The sequence below is a fragment of the Lates calcarifer genome, linkage group LG20, assembly GCF_001640805.2.
Source record: "Lates calcarifer isolate ASB-BC8 linkage group LG20, TLL_Latcal_v3, whole genome shotgun sequence".
NCBI lineage: Eukaryota > Metazoa > Chordata > Actinopteri > Centropomidae > Lates > Lates calcarifer.
The window spans coordinates 3315253-3341256 of record NC_066852.1 but is presented as its reverse complement, the minus strand read 5'-3'; the positions used below and the strand labels follow the sequence as shown (position 1 = coordinate 3341256).

The 26004-nt window shown below is 40.9% G+C and overlaps 1 protein-coding gene across 1 annotated transcript in view; it reads right to left on the bottom strand.

Annotated features, from left to right (window-relative positions):
* Nucleotides 1-839: 839 nt before the first annotated feature.
* The window catches only part of doc2b (double C2-like domains, beta), a 106858-nt gene continuing 81693 nt past the window's right edge, over nucleotides 840-26004 (bottom strand). The window contains exons 5-10 of the mRNA XM_018693783.2: nucleotides 23398-23507; nucleotides 19498-19624; nucleotides 11124-11281; nucleotides 8086-8167; nucleotides 6099-6195; nucleotides 840-5162 (exon numbers count right to left, since the gene is read on the bottom strand). Coding sequence (XP_018549299.1) covers nucleotides 5029-5162; nucleotides 6099-6195; nucleotides 8086-8167; nucleotides 11124-11281; nucleotides 19498-19624; nucleotides 23398-23507 — 708 coding nt within the window. The 3' untranslated portion in view covers nucleotides 840-5028. The remainder of the gene's footprint in view (nucleotides 5163-6098; nucleotides 6196-8085; nucleotides 8168-11123; nucleotides 11282-19497; nucleotides 19625-23397; nucleotides 23508-26004) is intronic.

Genomic DNA, 26004 nt, shown 5'->3' with positions numbered 1-26004 from the left:
AATCTCCTGCCATGAAGTTAACATTTACGATTTTGAGTAAAACAGCTGTTGGAGCCATCAGATGGTCAAAATTTTAAAAGTTAGCTTTGCTAATATGCAAACAGTTTAATTACAGTTTAAAACACCAGTGTGTCTGAGAGAGGAATCACTCACTGCAGGAATGTCTCCAATCAGGGTTCAGCTCTGTGTGGACTGTTAGAAACTTAGCATTAGTGATACTGTATGCCTAGTCATCTGGGAAAACCTAAAAAAAAAGAAAAACAACTATGGTGAGTCAGATGAATCTTGCTAGGTTAATATGGAGACTTGAACTTGCGTGATCACACTGGCCTTGCAATAGCAGGAAACACAGCGGTAATGTAGCTTCCTGGTGTTTCTCCAGTCAAAATACAGAACATCGGTATCACTGAGCAGGCAGGAACCACCTGCCGTTCACAACCACCATCAGCATGGACCCCGACCTGACTGACAGAAATTAACACAGAAAGTCAGACTGCAGAACTTTAACCAGATTAATAATTTGATGATTTCTTGCAACCGTACCCTTAAAATGATTAATTACAATGGTATGCAGAGATAACCGACCCTTCAACATCATGACAGAAAATATCAAAGTGAAATGCTCCTATATTTCCAAACCTACGGTGGCCCTGGGAGTTCAATCCACTGCAAATTCAGAAAACACATGGAAGTAAGTGAGCATGTGGTGCGAAAACACAGAAATCGAGATAAGGAAAGGCACAATACCCCGTCCATTTGGCATAGGACTAAAATATAATTTGGGACAATCATTTATAGTCATACATTCAACAAACCAGAATAATGCAAACAAGTGCCTGAGTGTTAAAAAGGAAACAAAACAACAAAGGAGAGATTTTAATTCACATCAAGTCACGCTTCCAGATAGTCAATACAGCAGCCAAACAGGCAATGCGATAGTGTTCAAAGGTACAAAATGTTGTCCAGAAGAAAGACTGACTTATAGCATAATCTTAGAGCATCCACAGTCGTGTATTTTGTTTTTTTTTATACAGAAAACAGTATCAAACATTAGGCAAAGTCATCTCATGACAAAACCAAGAACGTACGCATGCAGAGTTGTCTTTTTTTTCTTCATAATATTGAGCTTGCATACAAAGGCAGACATATTACAAAATCAAAATCACATGTTGGTTGTATTCATTACATATTCATCAGAGAGAGAGAGAGAGAGAGAGAGAGAGAGGGATCACTGTTGTGTCAAGGAGTATATTGAGATGCCAACAAGGTTTCACAGCCGATTTGTGCCTCACAAATCAATGTGGCTGAAGAGGCTGTTAACACTTAACGGAAAACTGAGACGTGAGGCCTGATATGATGCATTAAACATTTCATTACCCAGCATTGAAGGTGTGATATCATATATCAACATAGTGCGAGAGGGAATGTAACCGTTCAAATAACACTATGTCAATAATAAAACTACAGGTTTAGAATGTAAAATAACATAAGAAATGGACATTAGGGCTTGTTTGTAACTATCCACCGACTGTAATTAGTGCCTTTAAATGATGTGATCATAAAAACAGTCAGCCACACTGACAGTCGACATGCTCCTAAAAACAAACATGCCTGGCCTATCACTTACAGTGACGTGAGGTAATGACAAAAAGCTGTTAGCTGAATTGCAAGCCTGACAGGAATCCTGAACGTTAGGCTACGTGAGGACTATTCGTATGGCGTTTCTGTGTTACCAGTCAGTGCACGGTGGAAATTTACAAGAAAGGTGGGTGTGGTGGTGGTGGAGGGGGACATGCAGAAAAGGTTATACTGCAGAATCGAACTCATAAAATCACAAATACATGGCATGCATCCCAGCCTACTGGTCCGTGAGGGCACTCAGGTTACGAGTTTTCAGTTTTCAGGGACTCAGGGTAAAAAACTTTAACATAAAACATAAAAATTAGAGAAACAGAAATAATCAAACAGGCTAGAAGGAATCAAAATTTTAGTTTCATCTAAGTGTATGACTTGAGTGAGGCAGCCCTGTTTGCTCCTGGGCTGCGAGTTCAACCATCTCTATTCCCAGACGGACGTGTGTGTGTGTGCTCAATTGGAGCTTGAGATTTGACATAATGAACATAATGAACAATATATCAACAACACAGAGCACTAAGGTGCACATTCTCAGAGGATTTACTGTGGAGTAGAAGGGGTTAAACATGTACATTCTGTTTGATACATTTAGAGTGGAACTTCTTACAATAAAAATCTAAATAAATCAAAAACTTATGCAGCAACAGAACAAGATACATACACGGCTAGTATATTAAAAATTCTGCCCTTCTCACCTCAGCCCGTCTTAGCAAAGCTTGCATTGCATGACTGAACAATCGCAGTGACTTTAGCAAGGGCATGTTCGCCCTGTCAGCAGCAAACTTGAACTTCAGCAAGAATAGGCTGTTGTAAACAATACATGCTTTTATTAGTAGTATTTTTTTTATATATTTGACGTAAACTTTCCGCTTTGAAGATTTTTGCCCTTTTTGACATACAGCAGGTACATTTTCATCCACATTACAGTTGAAAATGCCGCCATGCGAGTTTTTGTGGAAACTCATTTTCTGTAGTGTAAACAATAAGCTGCACACACATCACAGAGCTGCCCAATCATGTGGTATTGTGGTACGACAAGTGATTTTCACCCACTGAACTTCATTCTGTTGTTGATTACGGCTGGTGCCTATCAAGTAGGCTCTCTGCCTTCCACACTGTGTGATTGCTGTGCTCAGCGACTGTGAATGTTTTCCACCTCTGTGCTGAAATTATCCACAGATCATCAGAATTATCAGGTGCATATGAGATCTACTTTTACATCCATAACCCTCTCCAGCTCCTGAATAAACACAGACTCGCAGCAGCTATTACACGATTATGCTCTTATTGCGCTGGTTGGACTGTCTGTCTGTTCCAGTTTGACTCAGTGGCTCTCTGCTCACACTCTGCACAATGCATTTAAAAGAAATTTCATCTTGCCCTTGAAGCTCTGCTGTTCTTTCAAGACGTCAGTAAAAATCACTTTTGACCACAGACAGGCAGCCGGCTGAATGAAAACAACGCTGTGGCCTTGTACTCTTGATTCAATTTTACTTGAATTTCATAATGCATATCTGATTTAGCAATCCACTGCTTTTGCACTGTCAGTAAGAAACCAGCATTTTGTTGTCGGTGACTGAAAGGATGAAACACTTGTGGAACCTTGATATAGGATTACCACAAAGCTAACTAGGCAGCTCTATAGATCAGGGGTTACACTGAAAAATCAGTGAGTAATCCGGGTCGGTGGCGCCTTGACACCCAGCATCGTCTCATATCGATTTGTGTAGAGACGCACAGGGAGTCGGTGTTCGTAATGTCATGAATACTTGCTGAAACAAACCTCAGGGAGGAGTTTAGGTAAAGTTGATTTTTGCATTGGTTTTGTTTAGTTGACACCGGTCAAATAGTTTCTGCTTATTAGTGGTAACCTGTCATCCTGCCATTTTACAGATCAGTTGTCCTTAAATCCTCTACATTCATCTCCTTATACCCATAAAGCCTTGCATTTTGGGGTTGTTTTGTGTTGTTGGTTTGGTTCCGGTACTTTGTTCCCTCCAACTAACTGCACTGCAGTTTACTCGGAACAGGACTGAAGGCTTCAGTATACTTCAAACAAAATTACTGATTCAATACGTCTACATGCCTTTGAGGACAGGTCTGAAAGTTAGAACCATTTGTATGATTCACAGCTTTGACTGCAGACTTTTCTCCTCCCAGTGTGAATATTCAGAATAAGCTTTAACACTTTTACTTTTAAATGCAGTCAGACAAACAAGTCCTCTAAGTTAAATGGCAAAATAGACACAGTGGAAGCATCTGTACATTCTGTTTGATAAAATCTGATACCCCCATCGCCAGTGCAACACATTTTGTCCGTGCCCTTGGAAATCGTTATAGACCATTTTCTGATCTGATGTCGCTACGGTTAATGTTTGATTTGGTCTGGACATTTTCCTTGATGTCCTGCGCTTGAACATAACATTCAGACATTCAGACGTTTTGGACAGACGAAGCTGTTTGGACTCATTTGTTTGAAGCATTCTGAGGCCTTAATGTGAGCAGTATTTTAAGGAGGTTCTGTGTTCCTATGATGTTGTTCTCATCTGGGCCAAATGACTGAAATTAAATATACTCTCCAGATTTCTAAAAAAACTTGTTGCTGTTGGCCTGTTGTGTGTGAGCCGCCTACATGAGGCGTGAACAACAGCAGGACCTGCACTCCCCACATTAAAGTGCAACATTCAAATATGTGGCTGATTATTCAGCTGCTCCACTACAACATTAAATATCAGTGTCAAGATAAGGAGATCTATTCCACTAAACGTTTTTGCAGACTCCAACAGTATGAAATTTTGCCACATCCTCCACTCTTTTCCCCCTGTTCTTACGATGCTTGTTGCACTTTAAATTTTTACCCTCTTTTATATTATATTTTTTATCTTTTATCTTTTTATTTTTCTATTTCGCCAGTTTTGTCTTTGTTCTTGCTGCTGTAACATGTGAATTTCCCACAAGTGGGATAAATAAAGTCTATCTTATCTTATCTGTCTCTTACAGTTCTGTTTTACTTCAAGATGACAGTTTGTGCTGTAAATTATTCAGCTGCTGTAAAAGATCTAATTGAATCATTTGCTCCTTTTATCTTCACTTATCATACAAGAAATAAGTTCAACACTATAACCCCTTTGATTGATTTGGTTGATTGAACTGAAGTAAAATAAATGAGCAGCGGAAATCCTATTGTATATGTGAGAGTGTTGTTGTAAGGTTATGGATACTTTTAGTTGAGCCCTGTTGAGAGGAAATATATTCCCAAAGAGAGGTGTCACAGGTCACTGTGGCCAACATGAGGAAAAATCCAGAGAAGAAGAGTTGGGTGGAGGAGTTAGGAAAACGAAGGCAGGAGAGTCAGGCGGGGGCCAACATGTTCTGACGACAGGATGTGGGTCTTCAGTCATTTAATGAACCAGGTAATTCATTGGTCAACGTGTGCCAGCGCTCAATTTTCTTGTCCTTGTTTTTGAGGCAGTCAAACCAGTGTTTGAGCCTCTCTCCGTTTGCATTGATACCCAGAGATACACCACCTGAAAGAAGGAACAGAGACAGGATGATTCACACACATGAAAACATGTAGGGTATTTATAATGGGTCACATTAGAAAATCATCTTAAATGTCTTAGCAGCAGCACGAAACAGCTGGAGACAGGAATTAAAGATGCAGTGTTTGGCAGCAGTCAGTACAGCACTCTTCACACAGGGTTTACACTGCTTCACTTTGACTGAAAAAACTATTCTCCTAAAGGCCACAACTGCATCCATTCAGTCCAGAAAAAAACAGGCACATCTAAAGGATTCTTATGTTTAAATCAGAAGTCAGCTGACTCGGCCAGAGATCCAGTTTTTCTTAAACCACGATACAGACGTCATCTAGAGAACTGCCTAGTTACAGATATATAACATAACATCCTAGCAACAGACAAGTGAACACAAAGATCATGAAGTGTGGATGAGATCAGCACAGCTGCAGAAATAACAGCTCTTAAACTGGTAAATATCTTTGAACACCAAGTACAAATTGTCTCAGAGGAAAGACAGAAGAAAAATTGTATAGCAATGCTAATCAATTCTCAAGAGTATGACAGAACAATCTTAACTTAAAGTCCACTTACTAGCTTTTTCTAGGGAAACTAATGGTCTTCATCAGAGGACAGAGAACCTTTACTTTAAGATTATTTTGTCATTTGTCAAAGGTGAAGAATGAACGTTCATGCACAAATTCTTAGGAGGCCTCTGATCCAATTATTTTATTCACATCTTTTTCCCTCAAAATGTTTTTAATTCTCATGATGAAAAGTGGGATAAAAGCTTTTTATTACTCACTAACTGTAGAGGGAGTTCAACATGTTCATACTGCTAGTTCTCTGCATGGCTCAGTGCCTGTTTGTTTCTCAGCTCGCAGCCAGACAGACGGCAGACGCAGACAGGACAGAAGGATCCTGGCACGGCCCACCTGTGCTTACCTATGAAATCGTTGGACTTTCCGATGTCGTAGTCCCACACGGTCACCTCCAAGGTCTTCTTGGTGAGGTCTGCATATTTAATGTCATAACAGAACTCCTGCAGAGAACAGGAGAAAAAATAAGAGCTCCAGTGGTTTTTCTCTCCAGTGTGATCACACACAATTAGAATATAATATCTCATCTTTTCAGATTACCACAAAGGATAAAGCCTTTGTAGGTTTAAAGGTCTTGAACATGTTGAATAAGAGTCTGATTCTGCTTCACCACCTTCACAACAAAACACTCTTCTGCACAGGTGTTGGGTTTGCATAATCATTATTACAGACCTGAATGCAGCTGACATTTGTTTTATTTTCTGGTGAAATTGATTCACATAATTCTGAGCGCCTCATTGAGTTTTAATTTTTTTTGTTAGTGCCTAAAATAATACGCAGGTTAACGTCGGTGGAGTAGCTGCCTTTCCTCGCTCTCAGGGAGTCATTCGCCTCATAGTCAAACATTCAACCAGTCCTATTAGTTCAGGACGCTCACACAGACTCATTCAATATACTACAAGTGCGAGAAGTACCTTGATTGGAACATGAAGGAAATAAAATGTGAAGTACATTCAAGGGTACTTTAACAGAATGACAGTGCAATCAATAAAGTACACTGTCCACTAACTGAAACAAGCATTTCTTCTGATATCAATTTGCAGTGTGCAAAGCGAGAGTGTTTATTCTGCATTTCAGTCTGTGGTTCAATCAAGGTTGCTGCTCCACCTTAATGAAATCAATGCCTTGATATGGAGGAAGACCCCGGTTGCTCGGTGCTCTGACAGAAAGGCCAAGAGATGACGGAGGAATACGGGCGCAAAAAATGTCAGAGGAAATGTCAAGCCGCTGGCATGCGTGAGTGTTTGGCCAGGGCCGTCCACTCGAATACAGGCGTGTACTTCCGAGCCATGTTACCCTGTGCCACGAAGCACCGAGGGGCTCAGCCTTGAAAACATGTTTGGCATCCCTCTGAAAAACACGGCTGGGTCCTCAGAGACAGGGAAAATGCATTTCTGATTTCAACAGTATTTACAATCAATCATTTCAGTAAGAAAGGAGGTGTTCAGCTGCTCTGGCTGAAGGATGCCAAAGCACTCGAGCAGGGTTGAGGGGAACTGTGGTGATACAGTTGGTGATAATTCTAGCATTTAAGCATCTAGCAATTATGTGGGTTTGTCTCGATGAGCAGCACATTACACATGGTAATTTCCCCCCATTTTTAATGTAAAAATATTGATTAGTGCAGCTTTAAAGCTCCTGAAAATCTTCAAGTCAAAGGTTTTTTTTCTCTGAATATTAAATATTCATGATAAAAATCAAAGTTAAAGTTCTAAAACAAAAATCCTTCAGTATAATCAGAGTTTAACAGGCATAAACTCATCTTATCTGCTCATTTGGGACTGTATGGGCGTGATTTGGAAGACAGTGACCTCGCAACATAAGAAACAAACCCACAACTATCATCGCATTTTGACTCCAATCCTGATTGACAGCACCTTTTTATAAATGAAACTGCTCACTCCAAATCAGCCAGAAAAGCAAGGACAAAAACACAAATATAAAACTAAACAAAAACTGTGGTAAAAAATTCTGTGTAAGTCAGACCACATGAAAGAAATATGTCCTCAGGGCCTTTAAAGAAATAATGAATAGTGCATCAGTGGAAGACTCCAGGACCTCAAGTGTCTCACTGGTTTTCAAGGCTCAATCACTGGTGATGACGGAGGAAGCTGTGGTTCAGAGCTGCCAAGAGACACCTGAGCTATGTCTTCAGTGACAAATATTTGGCCTCAGTTCTGCTGCTCTTAAAAAGTCGTCTTGTGCTGAAAAATGTCAGCCGTGCCCTCTCTGAGTGCCTCAGCACTTAGTAACATTGGATAAACACTCAACAGCAGGTAGAAGGAAAATAAGAAATCAGAGCCAGGTTTCAGCGCGGTAGACGTAGTTCATACCTCGTTGAACTCGGGATTGAGCGTCTTCTTTTTCACAGCAGTCTTGTGCTTTGACTTTTTGTTCTCGTCGGGCTTCAGGTACCTGTGGGAGAGCAGAGCGGAGAGGACGACTGATTACAGACTTATTACTCAAAGCCTTCACTGCTTCTCATTTCTGTGGATGGAGCATTAAAGAGAAAATACTACTCGTCCCTGTAGAAAACATTGTGCTGATGTATTATGTGAATTGTTTGAAACCCTATCGTATGTAAAAGCATCTACTCTTTGTTCCTCAGCTGTTATATTGTTCTGTCCTCCAGAGGGTGCTGTGGTACTGCCCTACGTTAAACTACACAGCTGCATTTCATTACACACACCACACTGCATTACTACGTTTTCTGACTTTATAGACTCCACCTCTGCTTTTATTAAAGACATTTTTTCTCCACTTGGGTATACATCGATAGCAGAGTTGTCTGCTCTATCAAGACTGATGTCCAATACATGCTTAGTTTAACAACTAAATTTCATTTTAGTGTCTTTTTGATGGGATTACAGAGGTGAAGACGCCTCAGCTTCTCATAACAACACAACATTTCCAGCGTCAGCTGATACTCCCACTGCATCACAACATCTCCAGTATGTAGCTCACATAAAACAGAAATCTTTCGTCCTGTCATGAGGAGGTTTTATGGGTTTGTTCAGGTAGAATTTTATTACCTTTACAAAGTTACTCGTGTTGCTGTGCTCCTTCCTGTCAGTGGATTTTATTTTAGATATTTGTGAAGCATTTTGAGTCATGATACACACAGTTGCCAGTTTATTAGGCACACCCAGTCAAAACATCCCTGCAATAAATCCTCTCACAAAGGTTATAATGTTCAGATTTAGAGGTTTTGGTTTCATTTATGGTCATTTTCTTCAAAAACTAAACATCACAACGTTTGTGAAGTTACACGTTACTGCAGGGCTGTTATATTAGACTGCAGCTTTGGTTGGGTTTATGTAATAAACCAGGATTTGAGTGTGTGTTGTGAAATATGCAACGCAAATAAAAGTTGAGAGTGTTTTGCTTTGTTGAGGTGTTGCTGGTGTTCCCTAAGCATGCACCATTACAGGTTACTTATCAGTTACAGTTTGCATTCACTGCAGTCTGTGAAAACAGGCTGTTAGTGCCACTGTTGCTCTGGGTCCAGGTATACAGTCTGTGTTTATGGACGTACAGCCCGTGTGTGTGTGTGTGTGTGCAGGCTGGACCTTTGTTTCTGTTTTACCTTCATGAATTATGGAGGCAGGCTGTACTCAGACCCCGTGTACTGGATGTTGTTTAGCACCTCTGTTCATTTGGCAAAAGAACAGTTCTGGGCAATAATGCACATTCTGATGTGGTATATTTCAATCCAGTGTGCAATTACAGTAGCTCGTCACATCCCTCCTTTTCCTTTTACGTGCTCACCAGACCCACACAGACTTCAATTTCCCAAGGTAACAGGGAGACTTAAAGGGAGGCTAAGTGGGTTATTGCTCACAAACTTACCCCAGGGGGAGTGGGGAGGGGGCTGAAATTGTTGTTGATGAGGATGTTGCAGCGAACCTAATTGTTGTCACGTAATGGGACGACTGACCCGCGGGCAAAACGAGCTGTGAAACGGTGAAACCAGGATGCAAACAATGCTACTGTGCAATAAAATGGTTTTTAAATGTTATCTCACTGTGTAAATCACTGCAGGTTTGCAGCACTGCCATTATTCTGCTTTTGTTCCAGCTGTACATTGAAACTGAATTCTCATTCTTTAAAATCTCTTTACCTCGAAGCTTGATGAAATGCACTTGTCACTGACAGAGGAGCCATTAAGAAGAGCATTTTTCATGATGTACTCGCAGCACCTCGTCCACTAATGTGTACCTGCATGCTACATTCATACGGCACGTGCATTTTAAAGATATTCCTGACATTACTAACACAATAGAGCAAAACATTCTTCTGTTCAGGTGACAGCTGTGACTCGATGCATTAGATGACTCTTGCTAGACATGGGCTGGTGAAAGAGGAGAAGCCAATCATGCCTATCTGACAGAGTATACATTTCCTTTATTCCCTCTCACACGAGCCAGTCAGTAAATCTGTTATCTGCCAGTGTGTCCTTCAAGCTTCGGGGAGATTTTCTCAACCTCAAACTGTTGGAAAAATTGTTGCCAGCCCCTCCGAAACGAGTTGCGCTTTTGTTCTCGAGGTGTGCACAGCGGAGTCGGAAATTAATTGCACTTTCATTGCTCAGCCAGATGAAAGACTTGGGGAAATGTTCAGGTGTGATAAATAGGACTCTCCTTCAAATTGCAGCCCTGTGGATGGCCTCTTGTGCTGTGTGTCTTTCATGCTGCTGATAATCACAGTTAGTCTGCCTCTTTTCTGCTAAAACATCAGCACTGCCAGCTAATCCATTTCAGCACTTCTACAGTGCCGTGTACAGCCACTAAAAATAGCATTATTATGATGAGCATCCGGTGTTTTGAGGAGAAATGTTTGTTGGGAGGAGAGACAGCAATCAGTGGACAGGTTGCTTTATGTGAAGTCAACCCATATCTGTAAACAACGTATGCTGTAAATTCATTTACTTCTTTCGGAGTATAACAGTCCTGGTGTTTTGAAGGCTTAAAGATGAGGAGTCCATCTTACATTTGCTCCACAGCCAGATTATCTTGACAACTAAAAGTCAATTTGCCATGAAATTTGATTTCAGTATTCATGAAGCCTCGGGGCTGATTTGTAATGACGCTGGTGACCCCCTGAACTTTCCTCTCTCATGCAATCATAAGGTCAGATATTGTAATCATCATTTTGTGTCCCTTTGTGGCTTTGTGTGCATCTCTTCGTGGTCATTTTGTGTCTCATGTTCGTTACATCTTCGTGGTTTTGTGTCTATTTATACGAGGTTTTTTTTGCGTGTTTGTGGTCTTTTTTGTTCAGTAATCCATTCATGATACTAATAAGCCAACTACCTATCACCACCTTTCTCTGATGGGGGGGGGTATTGCAGGTGTTTGTTTACAATACTGACGTTTTGACGTAGGGGTCGGAGAAGCCGTTGGCGTCCATGGCGGCGAGGTGGGCACAGCGGATGATGCCCACGACCAGGCAAGACTTCTGGGTGTTGTACTTGAGAGAAATCATGATGCGTCCTCGTTCCTCCAGGGACTTGTCTTCTGTCTTGTTGACCTGCGGCGATAAAAGTGACAAGGTTTAGGAATAATAACCAGCTCCTGTAACAAACGCTGCCAGCCCGGGCTTCCCCTCACGCTCGCACGAGCATCATTTTCAGCTGACGTTTCTCATTTCTGGCTTTGTCATCATCCTTATTTGGGAGATAACCAAAGCTTTCATTTCCAGAATGCTATTAATTCATGTTGACAACAAAATCATTACCTGGAAATATTCTCACTCTGTCAACAGTGGATTTATTTCATTTTCTTTTATTTTCTCCTGCCAAGCATTTTCTTAAAGTAAGTCGGTGTCATTAAAAGTCAGCAGCAGCTACAGTACTTGCCCTCTTGACAATCGTGCATCTTGAAAATCATCAACACTGATTGGCTGATTGATGCCATCTCCGTTGTAGACGGTGAGTTAATAGCCTCATCAAAATTAATTTGCCATGTTCCTTAGAGACAAGATAAACATCTGAATTGACACATGACCCTGTGAGCCAAGAGTGTGTGCCTGTTTTCAGTCCAAACACCACCACCACCACCTCAGCCTGAGAACCAGACGTTCAGGTCCTGACAAATAAAACCAAACAGTCCTGTCTGTTTGGATGATTCAGGACTAAATGTGATGCAGCCAAGGTTCAATTTAAGACCAAAGAGAGACAATCATCTGAAAACTGTCAGCTTCCCTGATATGCTGCTGCATCTGTATCAGTCATGCAAGATAACCTCTACGTGTTACTAACACCCTCACCAGTCGCCTCGGTCGCCTCATCTTTGTCCGGTTCAGACAAGATAAAACTGGAGACCTGACAGATTCACTGAGGAAACACAATAAGATGAAGAGAAGTTAAACCTCTTCTCCCCCGCAGTAACACAGAGACACTAAACAACCCGACCTGGTTACTGAAACAGGTAGACTACACAGATACAGGAAGACAGATTGTGTTCTCACTGAGCTCCACCTCCTCAATCACTGCACCACGTACTTAAATAAGAGATGGATGCCTTCACAAAGCTGCCATCACACTGTGTGTTCAGAAATCCTCCACCAGAAAAAATGAAGGTGAGGCAGAAAAATAGCTCTCATGACTGAAAACATTATCATTTTCTATTATCATACATGTGCACTGTTTGAAGTCATTTGTTAAGATGTGATTGGTATCAATTTCATTTTGTTTCCTTGTTAAAATTCAGTTTGAAACATCAACTTTAACAACCATGCTGATGAAAACAATCTTAATCAATTCAATCTGTATGGACTGATTTTCACTAGAAATAAGTAGAGAACACAGATTTCTTTTCTATTCATAGACTCTCACTGACAGTGATGCATTCTTCTTCTTCAGCAGCTTTCACTCCTGTGACTCTGGACTCATCAGGGTATCAGATACAGACTTGGTGATTTGGGGTCTGTACAGGTACCTCTCTCCCTTTGATACATTACCTTTGAGCTGGAGTTTAACAAAGTCTGCAGGAAAGAGCTGGACTCTCTGGAGAACTCTTCAGAGAGAAAAATACATACTTGAACATTTGACTTTTTACTGAATTACAGCTCAGGTCCCTCATGAGCTGTCTGAGCTTTGTTTTTTTTTCACTGCTATGCCCAGTGACTTAGAAATGCAATTTACCAGGAACACTCCCTTTGCTGCTGATTGTGTGAATATGCACTGGACTTTCCCATACCTCAGCATTTATTTTTAACCACATATACTGTATAAGACCATCCATATCAGCCGAGCAAAATGCACAGAGGCTTGAGGCTTAACAACTTCAAGCTTATCAAGAGCTTCTTGAAAGTGCACGGACCAGTGGCAAAGGGAGCATTAGTACTGTGAGTTCTTTCAATTTCAGTTTGTGCCATTTCAAATTGATATTCATTAGGCTTTTCTGTCAAATTCTCATTTATGACAAACTGCAATTTTCTTCACGCAGGAGTGAAGCTATAAAGTTAAACTTAAGAGACATATAGTTCAGGAAAAGTAGGTCAAATTAATTTGGTCTTCATGATATTATAATACATGATGTGACTGATGAAGCCATCTCTTCCTATTGTACGTTAAAGGTTTCACTTCGGGTTTTCCAACTTATGAGGAAATTTCTGACTGTGTCAATTATCCACGTCATGTGTTGCATGAGGAGAGATCAGTGGGAAGAGGGAAGTGAAGACAGAGCATAGGCACGTGTTGCACTTGTGGATATTATGGGATGAGGATGCTGGTGAAATGGTTGAGATGATAATGTTGCTCTGTAACTGCTGGATGTGTAAATAAGCATCTGTTAGATACAAACTAACTTCCTCCTCTTTGGCTTTTGGAGCCAAAAACACTTATTCTAGTTGTGAAAAGTGATTCTGCTGTTTGCAGCTTGTCAACACAGAACAACAAAATATCCCCAAGATGCAGAGACAATATAAGAATAATGACATGAAGAAGAAAAACAGGCAGAAAAAGCCTCAGCAGACACAGACTTCTGTCTCCTTCACAGTCCTGTGCTGTGTGTAGGAGACTGTGCTCAACAATCTGTCCAGCAGTGTCCACCGTAGGATACTAATCAGATATCTCCAGGGAATGGACTCTCTCTACATGAATCACAGATGACTTTTGCAAGACGTCTCGCTGGACTTGTGGACTCACCATCCATTTCATCTGGCATGCCAACATGTTTCAGACGCCGCCTCGGTTCGCTGTCAAATCCATTTAGTCCCGTCTCTTCCTCTACTGTTTATCCGTGTTTAGGACAACCCACTGTTGTCTCTGTCTCTCTGTCTCCTTTAACAAGGTGCACTTTGGGAAGCCTGTGACAATCCAAGAGGCTGACAGGAATACAAGAGTATCGAGATGGAAAGCGAGCGAGGGAGGAAGTACAAACCTCGGGCTGCCTGGATGGTATCAAGGCCGTACCTGACAAGTGCAGACATCTTTTCAGCACTCAGTGTCTTCTTTTCCATTTCACACTCACAGAACATCCATTTAGCCTGGCTAGCCTTCCTGCTCTAACAGCAGACACCAACAAAAGACATTCAGAACCAACACTCAAACGATTACCACGCAACATCATTAATCATGGATAAAAACACAGAGATTGTCTTCGACTACTTGGCCTCTGCTCTCTTTTCCCGTTTCTCTGAGTCTCCTTTTCCCATTTCCATCAGTCCACTCAAACATAAAATCAACTTACATAAGCAAACACACTACTGCACAGTAGTGTTTGCTTAATATTTTCCAGCTAATTGTACCATTGCCTGGAAGGAAACTCAATTAAGATCGGCTAGAGGATGTCCATTAATTGAATTTAATGCACAGTACAACCGGACACCTCTGATTGTGACTGTCTGAGCATCACTCTGGATGAATGAAGCCGCAGTGCTAAATAATTGAGGGAGATTTACGTCACTCTCTCTGCCTGCTTCACTGTTTTCTGAACTCCACAGACAACAGACAACCCAACACAATATTCTAAGTGTATTGACTGGTTTCCAGGTATTACTCAGCCCCTTAGGGGTTACCAGGGAAACAGATATTACCAGGAACATGGCCTGGTAAAATCCCAGGATAAAGGGGAGTTTTCCTTTGACGGGTTCAGGCTGCTGAGCCGGTAATCAATCCCAGTTTTTAAACTTACAGTTCAAAGTTGAAAGCGTTCATTAAGTGCTACAAGTCTGTCTGTGTTTGTCTATCACTCCTGACTCGTGTAGAGGAGCACAAGTCTTCTCCTGCGCCACGTGTCGTAACTAACCCTCTTTGAAACAATGCGTGGGTAGCTCAGGATATGAGGCTGTAAATTTGTGTAACAGGAAGCCGGGCCAAAACGCATCTCCTGCCAATGTCCTGGTAGGGATCCCTCAGATCAACACCTCTCTGAGAACAGCGGGGCGCTGACTATTGTGCTGATGCAAGAGAAGAGGCCACGGCTTACAGGGCACTGGCATTCACTCGCAAACATATCCCATACAGAGAGGATGGAGAAAGCAGAGCTGATAACAGAAGAGGTAAAAAAATCAGATAAGAAAACTCGGTGCTCTGAGGCTTAACTGGGAATTTTTTGGCTCCCTGAAAGCACATTGCTGCAGGCCTCAGTCTTATTTTCAAATAAAACAAGAAGAAAAGTTTTAGGCCCTTTAAGAGCTGAAAACCTGGTTCAAACAAGCAACAGAGTTCCAAATTTGTGAATTATATTCTATATTATTATTTATAGAGACTTAAACGCTTTGCTAATGTGCTTCATCAGTGTTAGCCAGGGACAGGGACCTGGTCTATCTGGGCCTGTCTCCTGGAAATTATGTTTATATACAAATGAACTGCAGCAGCAAATATGTTTTGTAGGAAAGGTAATTGGTGGCTGGATTAAATTTAGAGGCGACTTCTTTTTAGATGAAGTGCTACATTTATTAACAGCAGAGGAGTCGCCAGGAGGAGGTTAGGGAGGCATTTCCTTCTAAACACATTTACTGTTGCAAATGAGTTGGATATAAACATAATTTCTAGGAGGCAGTGTTGCTAGGAGAGGCTGCAGACAGTCACATGCTGCTCTACTGAACATACCAGTCGCTCTTATAATCAGGAGACGATATAATCAATGTTTTACCACTTGTATATGACTCTACTTCCATGGAGATTTATAGCGTCTTTCAGCTCATTGTTTTGGTTTTACTGATTTTAATTCTTTCTCACTGCTCCAATCTGTGACTTTCAGCTGTAGCAGGCAGCTGTTTTCTGTGACCTACAGTATGCCACCTGCCCAACATCTAACGGCAGACAGTTAGAAACTGGCTGGTGAACATCCCGAAGCATTTAAGATCTAATAAGGCAGATATTTCCCTCGTGAGTCAGAGGACACTGACAGAACCACAACATTTAAACTTTATTAGTGTTAATGGTATTGTTACTGCCATCCATGTTTCACTGTTCTGTCATTATTATTCCTATAGCTATCATTATTATTATTACTATTACTTACATCTGGACATAGGCTGTGTATTTTGTAATGTTGTTTTTCCCTGGTGGGATCTGTTGGGTCTCTAAGATAAAGAGTACGGTCTAGACCTGCTCTTTATGAAAACTGCCTCAAGATAACTTCTGTTGTGAATTGGCGCTATATATAAATAAAATTGACTTGACTTGACAACTCAACAGATGAATGCTAATGATGCTGGATGTGTAAATTGTTTGCTAACATATTTGCACACAAAAGCTTTGTGAGGTAATGATGTGTTAATGTTGTGTTTATAGCTCATTTCTGCTGCTCCCAAGTGGCCAAAAAAACAATTATCACAGGTTTAGTGTGAAAACAACCTCCCACTTTTTTCTGCAGAGGAAAGAACTTGATCTTTCACTTGCTTCACTTTGACGGCCCCAGGTCTCTGTGGCCTATTCAGGAGAAGATTTTGACCTGCTAAACAGAAGCTCAGGGGTAATCATTATCATTAAATATCATCCTCTGGGGGTCATAAATGCCCATACTTGCACAGTTTCATTACTTGTGAACATATGTTTCTGTGGAGGTTTTAAACAGACCGACATCATCACCCTTCCTCCCACCACCACAACCTTTTTTAACTATTCAGCTCTAAGGCAAAGCAACAGTTTTTAAACATTTCCTTTCTTACGCTGTAATGAGACACAGCGTCGTCCAAAAGGAGGAATTAAAGCGGCCATTTTCCAAAAATGGCAACAGGGTGAGTGAAAAATTTGCGGCCTTCTCTTACAGTTAAGCCTTTCATTGTCCAACTGAGCCGAGGGAATAGAGAAATGCATTGCACGGAGACACTGAGCCAAGATTCATTGCCAGATAAGGCTACTGGCTCTTACACTGTTCAGGCCCTTCTTGCTGTCTTGCTGGTGCCAGTGCTGGGGGCAGATCCAGAGCCGAGGCTGGCAGATGCATCCATTAGATGGAAATGGGTGAGTGGTCACAATGCTAGCAAGGACGCAGCTGTCCAGTCACCTTGGGATTACCAAAACATACGAACAGCTCCTCTGTCTTTCAAAAGCCTTTAAGTCGGTGGGCACTATCTTGACTAGCCTGAATAGTTTTGTCCCTTTAGGCACATGTTTACTGCACATACGTGGGTCCTCGTCTATAAATTCCCAAAATGTTTTCAGGCTCTTTAGGTTACATCTAAACATTGTTTTCTGTGTTTCTTTAACTATATTTCAGCCTGTGACGGGTCCAATCCACAGGTCCACTGGCTGGCTGACTTGTTTATGAGCTGAACAAGCCAAGTCAAAATGCTCCACTGTCAGGCCAAAGCCATCAATAAGACAGGCACTGCTAGCTGCTGGACGAGATGATTAAATGGTCGGTGCTCTATTCTCTCCAGCACGGCTAAACAACATCCTGTGTTCAGGCTGAAAACTCCTTATCCGCTACTTCAAGAGCAAGCAGAGCAGAAATGCTTCCTGCCTTGAGCTCTCTGTAACCAGCAACGCTCACAGCTTCGCTTTGCCTTGAAGCATTTTTGAGTGAAAACTGTGCTTTAAATCTCCCGTGCTAGGGGTGAGACATATGACAGGGTGGTCCAAAATAGCAAAACAACTTTACTGAAATAGAACAGACGACCCTGGAAAAAAACAGTTATTGAGTTTGACACAGACATCTGCTCTACAGCTACACTAAAAGCCACTGCATGCTGCAATGGTTCTGAGCTACCAGATCTGCTGAAACGCCCTCCGGTTTTATTCTCACTAAAAGGAAGAAGCCATTTAAGAATTAAAGAGCATGTATAGTGTATGTAGAGTGAATCCATGCTGTAGATACCTGTTGAAAAGCAGCGGGCAGTGGTGTCAAGCAGGTTCTAGCTTCAATTTTCTGAATCATTTTCACATTTAGTCACAGTGAAGGTACATACGCAGCCATAAACATCATGTAATCCACTGTCAGGATGAGCTTTTCATGGCGTGAAAATACTATGAAAACACTTGTGAGTCATATGTCAAAAGTTTGCAAATTGTAAACTGCTTTACCCACTAGTCCCACTATGATTTTATACACACACACAAAAAAATATCAAGATCGGGACTGTGAGACTATGACTGTGATTTCTGCTGGCACTGTCACTCTGTAATCATTGTATGACAGATGATAGACTCCACACACATTTCAAATATGGTCATTCTGAAAGCGTAGCATGTACTTTTATTAAATAAACCTTGACAAAATCAGGGCCTAGCATGGTGAATGCACCGTGGCGGTTTGATACCAGTTTTGCACGAGCATATTTTGTATTTTTGGATGCCATTTCACACTCCCACATAGAGAACAAAGCATATGAGAAGAGCAACAGGAATTTGTCTCTCCAAACACAAGGCAGTGCTCTATACTCCGAACATGGATGGTCCAGAATGACACTGTATTATTCTTTTTAAACCATAAACTGTGTAGGCACTTTGAAAAGGATATTCAATCACAGTTCAACGACACTCCACTCCACTCCCATGCTCTCAAAACACATAATCCACTCCTGCACCACACTCACAGGCTCCAAACCCAAAGCTCTGATCTGTCATGTGGTTTAAATTAAATCCTTATGGATACTGTTGTTTCTTCTTGGTAATTACCAACATGTAGCCTACAATACAGAAAACCTATACTAATCCTAAGCAAGACTTAACTTCTCCTTCGGCTCTAAATTTGTATTGGTTATTGTTGTAACACAACTACTGGGAAAAACCAAACCTTTAATCATCTGAATTAAATTATTTAATTCTAAAGATCACAGAAACATGCTGTTCTCGTGAAAACTATTTCACTGAAGCTCGTCGCACCAAACCCATACTCGCTGCCAAAGGTGCCTCAAGTGCTGGATAATATATCGATGTAATATTTCACTTTTTCCTTAAAAAACATCAGTGTAGTGCAGTGATTGCATTATTCACAGAGGCCACCCCCATGCTCAAGTAGCTGCTGGAGTCTAGTATAGTGTAGTATAATCCTTGATATAGTGCAGTATAAAACAGTATTGTATGGTATATATACTGGAGTACAGTAATGAATAGTTCTGTAAAGTATAGTAAGGAGGAGAGTACGCAGCAAAGATAAAATCAACTGTTGCAGAGTGGAACTTCATTTTTTGAAAAAGTAGATAATAGTAATAAATTCAAAGTATTAAACTTATACTATCACTGTCCCTGACATTTTAATCATTCAGTAAAAAAACAAAACAACAACAACACAAAAACACGGCATCAAATCTTTCAGCCACAAGCGTGTGTGCTGGCTCAGTGGACTTACAGGTAACTGTTTCTCCAGGCAGTTGTTGAAGTTTTTGATTTGGTTGGGCTTCAGCTTCTTGAGGGGGATTCTCGTTTCCCCGATGAACTCGTTGTGGCGGAATTTGTCCTCATCACACACTGAAATCCTGAGAGGAGAAGAACAGAGCGGTTGGCGGAGGACATGAATGAAGCGAGGCTAAGGTGAAGGTTTTGTTGCTGAGAGGAGGTTTTAACACCGTAAAAAACAGTCATTTTCCACCTGGAGCCCATCATCCTCCATCACGGGGATTCAGCTCTCACCAAAATCTTCACTTCACTACAAAGCTGCTCCCACTGACTCTCTAAGACCTCTGGTCCTCGGAGCACTGAGGTAAAACCCCAGCAGTTGTGCAGAGAGGACTCACTGAGTATGACAGAAAATGACGGGATAATTAAGATTTAGGAGGCACTGCAGCCATGTGCGGATCAAAAGACTCAAAGATACTAAAATGAAAGGAGAGACTGATGAGAGGAAGCTGAGAGACAAATGACTTAAATTATAATTTAAAACCAAATCATGACTTCAGCTTGAACATACAGTACCTTGTTGTGATCATCTTATTTACTCAATTAGTGCAGCTTGAACTGAATTGTGCTGTGGTGCATGGTACATTCAGCCTGTTTACTGATTTGTATGACGTGCCCATTTTCTCTTCCCACAGAACGCGTAAACACACATCCTCTTTTCAACGCACGACAACATCCTTTTGCAAACATTAGTGTATATTTGCTAGTGTATTCTGCAATCAATAAAGAGAGATTCATTATATTACACAGTATAACTGCTAAGAAAAGATAATGATTGATGGTGGACTGAAAAGCAGCTCTCAATTCAAAACCACAGAGGACAAAGGCGCACACGCCGTACTCTGAGCTCCGGGTTTTACTTTCCAGACTGGAGATCCATATTCCTCTCCGCCATTTCATTAAATTTATAATGAAAGTCAATTATTGGCGGGGGAACAACGCTGCTCTCAGCGGACGTATGTCTTCAAGCGCCCACAGCCCCGACATGACATGATTCACACTCATGACCACACTGAGCTCATGTAGTGGATTACTGTTTGTTTCAAGTGCTTTTCGCTGCATAATCGCCCGACATATGGAGGAAAACATGCCGCCTTTGTGCACCCCATGGCATATTACTTATACCATGGGGTGCCAAGTAATAAGCTTGTAGGGGGATGTGGGGAAATCAGAATCACAATGAAACTCAAAAATAACTATCATCTGCTTCATGGACAGGTGCTGCTGAATTCAAATTTCAATTTACAAAAAGAAATGAGCCGTGTTGTTTGGAAACGTGCAGTCCTCTCTCACAGTCTGCTGTCTCTGAGAAATGGTTAATGTGGTGTCCATCAGATCACACCTAAAGAGTACAGACATTCACTGCTGATTTGACGCTCAGTGCAGTGGCAGCACAATCATCATTTTTGCAGCTCTGCAACACACACTGAAAAAAAGTAGAAATAAGTAAAAGAGTTGCAGAGCATTGATAACAGTCAGTAACTGTGCTTCACCGACTCATAATGTGTTGGAAAATCGTTTTTAAAATTAGTTTGAATGTTGAAGAACTGATGATCAGATTCTAAATAATTATTTTTCATTAGATTATTATCAGAGTGTTTTCTGATTATTTGATGAGCACTTGTGCGTTCGTCTGCCATTAATCCAATAAAGCTTAAAATGCAAATTAGATGGACGAACATTGAATTTGGCAGCAGAGGAAAGAAAGAGCTTCTTGAAAAGTACATTAAACCCCACGATACAACAGTGTTGAACAATGCTAAGAGGCTTAACACAAGGGGGCTTTGTTCACTATTTCATATTTAAAGGAGCTATCTGTAAGTTTTCTCTGCCAGGGAACGTGGTTTCTTGCCAAGAGCTTCAGTGATCGTCGTATTTACAATATAAGAGGTTAGAATACTGTAAGCAGGGTTCCTTCTTCAGGGCAGCTATAGTGAGTTGCTATCAGAAAGTCGCTGGTTAGCATGCTAACTTCAGTAGAGGAAAGGAAGTGTTATTTTTGCACATATTAGATCATAAACCAAGGATTAAGTTTTGTCCTGATGAAGTTCAAAGTTTCTAAACTCCTCATAAGAATGTCTGTACAAAATTTGTTGAGAAATTTTACATAAAACCACAAATGTGATCCTCTGGGGACCATGAATGTCTGTATAAAATTTCATGGAAGTCCATCTGATAGCTGTTGGAATATTTATTTCAGCCTGGACTTATGACTGTAAAAAAAAAAAAAAAACAAACAGTGTGAAATGTCATGATTGACAGCTGAGACTGAGTCATGATTGGTTGGTGGATGTACCAATGGGAGCTCGATACAGTGGCTCCCACCACCCGATCCCTACTGTGCCGACTCTGACTCCAAATGATATCACCAGCTCAAGATGGCAGCTCGTGTGGGTGGAAGTAGAGATGTGTCGTCCATCTTTACATACTGTCACTGGTCTGGACCAAAGCGGTGGACTGACTGCTGACAGATGACCCCCTACAGCCAGTCAGTACCATTTGTTGCCACCTGTTTTCCCACAGTAACAGTGTCACAAAGACACAGAAACACTACTCACAAACACAGAGTAGTTACTGTGATGCTTCAGGGGCAAACAGAAAACTAAAGCAAAGCAAAATCCTCCACTGAATACAGCCCACCTATCACTGGGATGTATGTTGTAGCTACTAAAATGATTATGCATATGATTACATAACCTACTTCCACCACTTGATTGCACTGTGTTAACACTTTGGTAAAAATAAAGGAGCAAAGAACAGTGAAGTAACACCTCCATTGCATAACAGTGTTTCTGTTCCAGGTTTTAATCTATTCTCAGGTGTTGTAGTGAAACACAAATAACCAACAAAACAGGAAGCTGTCTCACCCAAACAGAAGTGCTGTTTGGAGATTACACAAACAAAGGGTTTCCCGGCTGTTATTCTGATCGGGGGCTATCACACGTTCAGGTTTCACCCTGGCACAGAAACGCGCGTCATAGATTGTAGTGAAAAGGAAAACAAAGGTTAAATAACAACATCAGCGTCATCTCTGAAACGGCCGTGGCCAAACAGAGGGAGTGATTTACCTCAGACAAACATCACTGCTCCATGACAGTGACCGTCCGGATAAACATTTTCTCTTCTTTCTCTTCTATTTCTTTTCCTTCCCTCTTTTCTCTCCTGTCTCTCTTCCTTTCTTTGTTCTTTTCCTTTTGGTATCTCTTTCTCTTGACTTCATTTTCTTTCTTTCTTCTTTGTCTACTCCTGATATTTCCTTTCCTCTTTTTTCCTTTGCTTAAATTGCTCAAATTATTTCTTCCATCCTTTTTCCTTTTCGCCTTTCATTCCTCCACCTCCCTTCCCTCCTTTCCTGCTCTTCCTTTCGTCCTTCCCTTCCATTGCTTTCATTACATCCCCTATTTTCTTTTCTTCCCTTAGTTTCACCTTTTCTCATTTGCTTCCTTTCTTTTTCTTTTCCTCCATTTCTTTCCTTTCATTCCACCTTATTTCCTTCATTTTCTCTCTACCTTCCCTCTTTCTTTCCTCTGCTCCCTTCCTTGTCTTCTGTTGCCTTTATTAATTCTTAATAATTTTCTTTTTTTTCCTCCTTTCACCCTTAGTTTCACCTCCTCCATTTGCTTCCTTCTTTTTCTTTCCTCTATTTCTTCCATTTGTTTCCTTTTACTCTTTCATTCTCCTCTATTCCCGTCATTTCCCTCTCAACACCCCCTTCTTCCTCTCCATTCTTTTTCCTCCCATCGCTTTCATTACCTCCCTATTTTCTTCCCTTTTCAGCCATTCCTCTCCTTTTATTTTCCTCTCCTTTACCCTTCTTTCTTCCTCTCTTTAAGAGTGTATGAGTTAACAGTACCTGAGTGTTTTGCGGACCATATCCTCATCAGTGATGCCGTAGTAGGTCAGGGTCTCGCTCCAGACAGGGTTGAGTGTGTTGTGCAGGGTCTTGGTTCTAAGTTTATTGGCCTGAAAGACAAAGAGAGAAGTCGGCCATTGAACAGAATTGAACATTATAATTGACTAACTACTGTCTCGCTCTGACAGCTCCGTTGAGCTCATCCCTCAGGTGTCAGTCTCATTGAAATGCTGCCAGAAATTATATAAACATCCTTGAAAATGTACAAAGCCTCCCTGCCCTGGTGAAAATTTGTCAATGCATTGACGTCTGGTGGCACGCGTGCAAACACGAGCTCACTGCTGCATATTGAATGCTGCCGGGGGATGAAAAATAAACACGAGACTGCATTTACCAGTGACAGGCATTATCAAAGCAACGCAGGAAGTGAATGAAAAACACTGACTACAATGTGCTGAATACTCTGAAGTTAAAAGATAGTTACAATGGCTCAGCTCTCGCTCAGTCTGTTTCTGTCAACACAACATTTTTTAAGAAAACAGCGTTTCAGTCAGAACTTTTAATTCTCAGTCTGAAAATAAAAACATCTTTACACTCAAGCCATAAGCTGGAGTGAAATCACATACACGCAAGACCATTAATACTTTAGAGGATAAGTTTTTTTTGGGTGTAAATGATTGATAGGGAGAAAAATCTTTGCAGCATTGAGCAGCGTACCTGGCCACTGCAAACAGCTGCTGCAATGCAGTCCAGCTGAGGCTGGGAGTTTGACCATGTCAAACTATGTCCACTAAAGTGTGTGTTTTTGCCACTGACAGACTCAGATTGTTATTAGAAGTGTGGATAGACCTTATTAATAAAGAGTAAGATCCCTTTTGTGTAACCAGAAATCGCTATTTATTGCAACCTGACTCCATTGACAGAAACAGTAATTTTACTGAGCAGAACACAGGAGTTTGTTCCCGTCAATCATTTACAAAAACAAGGAAAATAAGGCCCAGGTTCAGGAGTTATCAGCATAATTTAGGGCATTTATAATTTATATACATATACAATATCACAAACAGCGTACTTCTAGATTTATAGGATACAACAGAAACCTAAAATACAGAATAAGTTAGTTCAAATAGGAGGATCAGACAGCATCCAAACAAAAGACATTTTTCTAAATTGGCACTTTAGAGGATCCTATCGTACGTGTCCCCTGTGATGAGAAGATTGATACCAGTCTCATGTCTGTCTGTTAAGTACAGAAGCTGGGAAACAGCTAATCTGACTCTGTCCTACCAACATTGCTGAAAGTGGCTTATTTGCATGATGTGTCTCTTTGTTTACACCACACATAAATATACATGTAAAATCAGAAATCTGTTCTTCAGCCATCCAAGCAACATTTCTGTGCGGCGTTCAAGCACGGGTCGGATGAACAAAGGTTTCGCTTTTATTTCTGGACAACAAGTGAGAACAAGAGCTCAGCTTCGTCACCGTAAAAAATTAATTACAGTACATAACGCTTCATAAAAGACATTTATTTAAATTTTGCACAAAGCCAGGCTAGCTGTGTTTATTGTTAGAAAAAACAGCCTGTAATTAGTTTGACAATGTTACAGGAGTTCAATGCTAAACACAACTGTGTTGAAAGGAAAAAGTAACTCAAGCTTAAACTACAAATTTATCACAACACATTAAATAACAATTAGATAATAAGAGTCTCTTTTTTGAGAACTAGGTCAAGGTTTCCTCCTCTGGGTTTAGACCTGCTCATGCCGATGAAATGAAGAGTTGAAATAAGATCAGGATGTACTCTCCAGATGAAGGCAGTGTTACTGAACAGGATCCCTCCTGTGTTTATCAAACAAAAAGTCACTGAGTGGCTTGATTAGCAAGAATTGCATCAATAAATATCAAAGTAGACACCAGACTGTTTTGTAGCATTTCACTGCCTTACTCTGTCAGATTTGCATCACCTACAATCTAGCGAGGTGATGAAAATTACTGTGACAAGCCACACCGGTTTTTATCAGTGGAATATTATGCGGGGAAATCCTCTGAGCACAAACACAACAAGATGAGGATGATGATACTGTTTTGTGAGTCATGGGTGAGGACATGTGATTCTGTTGAATTCAATCAATTAGCTGGTGTGATTATTTGCAAGTCTGATGGCAGGCTTCCATGTAATAAGCCTCTCGCTGATTGTTTCTCCCATAATCAGTGGTCGTTTCCCACAGGAGGGGCACTGAACACACACACACACACACACACACACACACACACACACACACACACACACACAGAGTGTTCAAAATCATGTTTTAAAGGCTGATAACACTTTGTATAAAAATGCAAATAACATATTTTATTCTATAATTTAATTAAATTGCTAAATTTGAATCTCGCATGCTTTGCATTAATTATTCATGTCTTTTCTCTCATCTTTCTGTCCTACATTACAAGTTTTTTCTAGGTTTTTGAGCTCCTCGACGTAAAACATCTCTGAAGTGACAGTAACTCTGTGGACTCCAATCAGTATGTCATAAGTCTGAATTCTGTCAAGACTAGCATCTCACAAACTTTTAATATTTTCTGATTATTTCAAATATTTCC